Consider the following 5,270-nt stretch of genomic DNA (forward strand, 5'->3'; position numbering starts at 1 on the left):
TACCAATTTCTGGCTAAATTAATGGTAACATTTAATACTTCTGCCAGAATACGACTTCAGATGACATATTCAGTTCAGCTGTTGATATGTAGTGTAAGCTTCAGCAAGAAATAAGTTTTATTTTATTTCCCCCTGGCTCCGAATAGGAGTATTTATGAGTATTTATGATTGAGCCATCAGATAAACATGTGTTACTTTAGAGGCTTGAAATTTACTAATAGAATGTTTACAATATTTATAAAGAAAATTACCATGCAGCCAGGAAGCCAGGCAATGTTCACTTGGTCTGCTAGATATTCTTTTAATCATATAAGACAGTGTAAGATATTTTCAATATCGGCTTTAAATGAGAGAAAATTATAAGCATTTTTTCAATATTTGATTAAAGCAGCAGATATTTTGTTTCCGTGGCAACGTGAAACGAAATGGTAAAGATGATTAATTTTCTAGATATTTATTAGAACCGTATTTCTTTAATTCTGAAAAAAATATTTTCTCTACTTTTTTCCAACTAGAACAAACGAACTGGCTGCCCGCGCGGAAATATTATATCGCTTCTTGTAGATATTCTTTCAGCGTTACGAGTGGCTTAATGATGGCTTTCAAATCAAAAAATAAAATAAGCTTATGGTAAGACAGTCCGTCCAGTGTAATTGTGTGAGCGTTTGTGCGTTCGTCCATGTGTGCGTCCGTATCGGTGTATCAGTGGAAACCCATTTAGAAGTGTAAATCTGTTAACTGTACACACAATAAAGGACAAAATCAAACAAACAAAGATAAAAGGTAAGGGTAGATTTCTCGGAAGCACAGAGTACCACAAACACAGCCACAGAGCCACGTATTTTAAAAGTAGACCCACAACAAAAAGAAGCTGTAATGGAAAAATATTATAGACCGGTTGCTTCAAAAATCCAACAAGTATATTTTAATTTTATGCAAAATATAGAACAAGGGAGAGGAAGGGGTATGGGGGTAGAAGTGGGGGCGGGGTAAAAGGGAAATTGAACATGGATGAATATTAAAAAGGGAATGCTATGTTCCTTAATCACAGTTACCCTACAACGTAAACCACAGCAGACATACAAAAGACAAACACACACACACACACACACACACACACACACACACACACATAACTAACTTACATAGATCAACAATCAGACAAGTAAGATAAATCAACACTGTTGGGCACCGTCCAAGACAAACAGACGCACATGCGCACACACGCACACACATAAGCAGGACAAAGCAACAATCGGGCAGCCAAAATTAAGGTGGGCACGATAACTTACTCATAGTAAAAGGAGAGGGGATGCAAATGCAAGGGGAGAGGATGGGAGGGGCGATAGGGGTATTGAGGAGAAAGATGAAGAAACGCTAACAACAAACAAGACAACATACGCAATACAAAATACAAGACGGACAGAAAACAAGTTACCTAATTCAACTTAATTAATAAAACCTGAGCCGCGTCAAGCATTTTCATGTCTTATGGTAATTTTTTACCTTTTTTAGATTTTTACAGTTTCAAACTGCCCATTTCATTAGCTTTAAGAAAATGTAGACATCACAGGGTACAAAAATGTTAAAAAATAATATAATTTTGGCAGTAAGAATGCCTAGTGACGTTACGTGGAAGTACATGACGTCGTTTAAAACGTTAAACGTCTAGATTACGTTCTTACGACGTTATGTATATCTTTGTTCAATTAAGTCCATTCAACACCATTTTGTCAAACTAAAACTATGTAAACCTTTTGTCTTTATTTAATTTGATGATCTAAATGCATCATTCATAGCGACATAAAATAACATATGTTTACTTAATTGTCATTTATAACTGTCATTTATAAAACTAAACTAAAACAGTCCGAACACTTTACGACTCTTCTGGAGCAGGGCATAAAACATCCTGAAATGGTCGTCTGACTAGAGGACGCACGTGCCGGTACAGGTAACGCACACGTTCAGCAGAAAGACCGGGAGGAACTATCTGAGACGGGACGTCATCTCTGGCCATCTCCAACAGGTGCGTTTTGCAAATAACGAAGCGCACCTCGTTTTCATCAACAGCTGACTGCCTCATGTACACAACCCCTGGCTCCTCAGAACTAAAACGGAAGAAGTGATATTTTGCGACATTGTGCACTTTCTTAAATCTATCACCAATGAAAGTTTTCCATGCCCTCCAAACCCATCCACTTCCTCCGCCATAGGTAACAGGCTGGTTACTATGGGAACTGTTGCTAACGACTTCAGCTATATGTTGTAATGTGTCACAATCCTTCCTACGGTACAGTGTCTTAATGTTCCCAAATCCTGCATCGATCAAACACCTTAAAGAAAAAATAAATAGCATTTTGCAACAACATACAGAAGCAACCAGCTTTGGTGTTCAAGACCGACATTGAAGGTATATGTAACTGAATTTCAGGAATTGATTCGTGACGTTAACGTTAATCGTGTCATTTATTGTTATATTCAAATATGTCTAGTCACGGCTCACTGCTTAGCATCGTTCTGATTATTGAATATATAACCACTGGGCTAACACCCTTACGCATTTGAACTCTTGACCCCGTTATACCCGACTATAAATAACCCGAATGCTTTGATTATTTCACTAATTAATCAAAAATATTTTTAAAAAGGGTCAGCATGCTAATTACTATGATTTAATCAGTTCCACATACAATCACTAAATTCGCCGACATTCGTTTCGATACTGTTACAACTCTGTCTTTAATCTAAAATTAAAGCTTACCGTGTGTGTCCAGGAAGTTGCATCATGTACGTGATTTTCTGGTGACGCTGCGTCATAATTCTCCAAGACAGGTAACCGAGGACGTAACGGTTCTTGTTTTGACCTGTAAAAAGGATAGCCATAAGCGATTAAATGCATGTTTTGAATTAACTATTTAATACATATTTCATTCTCTGTCCGTTACAATTTGAAAGATCGAAACAGAGACACTACGCTAATAACCTATAATTATATCACTACTTTAGAATATAGGTAAAAAGAAGGCTTACAGCAAGCTTTTTCAATAAAATTGTTATTGAATAAAAACAGGACAACAAAGGAACCACATACCAAAGCAGTTGTCTGCATGCAAGCTACACTCATTTTCACCCAGACTATAGTTGGCAAATGCATGGTCTAACATAGATATTACAGCGTCAGGTCCATGTACCAATTGGCCATCACGTCCTGAAATATTATCAAAGCATAAATCAAGTCCACCTTCAAAGACTATTTAAGAATAAGTACACGTAATAGAATCCCACATACTTAAATTGTAACGCCAAGACTCGTTGTAACTAACGTAACTCTCATACACAACTGACATGAAGAATTTTGAAGAACAAGCCTAGTGATACAAATATGTCGAATGTATGCATTCCGTCTCTAATTTTGAGCTAAATGATGTCATGAAGGTAGTATATACTACCTTGATGACGACGCCACTCCTTTTCATATGTAATTTTAGAAGTCTCTGATCAAAACAGGCAACATTTTTAAATAACAAATATTTTGCATGAACATTATATTCAGAATGTTTTACACGTTTTTATGATAATATGTAACTCCGTCGGCAATTTATATTAAGGATAAAATGTTCAATACATTCAACTATTTTCAGCTAATCAGTAGCAAAGCTCATAGAGTAGGCTTGGATGTTTCCCTCTATGTAATATACTTAGACCTATCAGCAAAATATTTCCCTCATTAAGAAGTACCGTTCATTGTCGCCATGAAGCATATATAATTTTCTTTTATTACCGTGTTAAAACGTATTTAAAGCACACTTAATCATTTCTTTGAGCATTGAGAATAACAAAACAATTTATTAATGTAAAGCATTTCGGCTAGACTTTAAATAAACATGTACTGTAAATTGGGAAAATTTCGCGCCGCCAACATTTCGCAAATTTGCTCGAATATAATTGCAGCATTATCGATTTCATTAATTCGCGAGCAGACGTCTTGAAGCAACAATTTGTTTTAAAATATGTCACTTTCTTAAATTCGCAATATATATAAAAAAAAAAAATCTCGCGAATAGTGTCCAATTTTCCGTACACTGAAAATATACTGCTGAGATAAGTAAAAGAAATACCTATTGTCTCATTCTCATCAATAAGGAAGTTGTACTGTTTGTCTCCATCCACTCTGTATCCAAAGATCTGGATTTTTCTGGGTTGAATAAAGTATGTCGGGCCTTTTTCTCTGGTGTGGTGGGGTAATTTGACATATTGTGAGAAATCGAACGTGTAGTGTACGTCGTTGCATGAAAAGTTGTCTCCACTTCTTTCGTCTTGTCGCCTTAATCTCTGAAACATGTTTGTTGATCTTTCAACACACTCCCGGTATATTTCTCTTTCTTTCCTAGCTTGTAATACATGATTATGATATTTCTCTGTGGCAGACAGTTTTTCATCTTCTGTTCTTGCTAGCTGTATATCTTGGCGAAAATCCTCACAAGTTTTGCATACGTCATCTTTTGGAGCAGCTATTTTAATGTGAGGAACACATCTTTTCCATAGATCTTTAAAAGTAGACAGGCCAACATATTGCTTTTCAATTTGACTGCATGCTGTAACATATTCTTGATGAATGGAAAGCTTAGTATTTTTGAAGGAAGGTAGACTGGTGCTTTTTCTCCCCGGCCACGTGGAGCTGCTGGCTGTGGAAGCCCTTCCTCACTAGCATAATTCAGGAGAAACTGCACTGCATCTTTAATGGTTTCATGCGAAAACGCGTTAGGTGCTTTTCTACCAAAATTCCCATGAACTCGAGGTTGAACGCCTTTTTCTTTCATATGTTTCAGGAGAGCTCTAACTGTCCATAAACCTATGTCATAAATTACAAGAAAAGCATCTTGACATATCTTAATACCATTAAAGATGTATTCATAGCGTACACGTTTCCTTTCACCACTTCTGCATCTCTGGTCATTTCCGACTTTTTTTAATGTTCCCATAATTAACAGCTCCTTTTCTGTTTTTGTCAATTCCCTCAAATTATATATGTTTGATCTAATTTCTTCGACAGAAAACTGCAAGAAACAGTTCTTAGAACACCCACAACCCTTGTCATAAACACTGTCCAGTTTATCTAAGTCAAACTGTGGATCATCATTTTCAGGATCTACTTGATAAGTCACAGATTCTTGTGATAAATACCTGCTAACGTGGGTGTCAATGTTATCTGTGGTCTCTATTTCATCTTCACTTTCCTCATGTGTATCATTAGCACGACACAAATG

The 5,270-nt window shown here is 36.4% G+C and overlaps 1 protein-coding gene across 1 annotated transcript; it reads right to left on the reverse strand.

Annotated features, from left to right (window-relative positions):
• Window positions 1-1,879: 1,879 nt before the first annotated feature.
• LOC123554142 (uncharacterized) lies at window positions 1,880-4,345 on the reverse strand. Its single transcript, XM_045344065.2, has 4 exons — window positions 4,122-4,345; window positions 3,095-3,211; window positions 2,765-2,867; window positions 1,880-2,336 (listed from the first exon to the last, which is right to left on the reverse strand). The coding sequence occupies exons 1-4, from the start codon at window positions 4,342-4,344 to the stop codon at window positions 1,880-1,882; spliced, it is 900 nt and encodes a 299-aa protein (XP_045200000.2). The 5' UTR covers window position 4,345.
• Between the last annotated feature and the right edge of the window lie 925 nt (window positions 4,346-5,270).

This window comes from Mercenaria mercenaria, chromosome 8, assembly GCF_021730395.1.
Source record: "Mercenaria mercenaria strain notata chromosome 8, MADL_Memer_1, whole genome shotgun sequence".
Taxonomy (NCBI): domain Eukaryota; kingdom Metazoa; phylum Mollusca; class Bivalvia; order Venerida; family Veneridae; genus Mercenaria; species Mercenaria mercenaria.

Coding starts and splice junctions, on each gene's coding strand:
- LOC123554142 (XM_045344065.2), bottom strand. CDS start 4,344: ATGTTTCAGAGATTAAGGCGACAAGACGAAAGAAGTGGAGACAACTTT. Junction 2,868..3,094: donor GCATGCAGACAACTGCTTTG/GTATGTGGTTCC, acceptor TCCTTTTTACAG/GTCAAAACAAGAACCGTTAC. Junction 2,337..2,764: donor CAACTTCCTGGACACACACG/GTAAGCTTTAAT, acceptor TTTTTCTTTAAG/GTGTTTGATCGATGCAGGAT.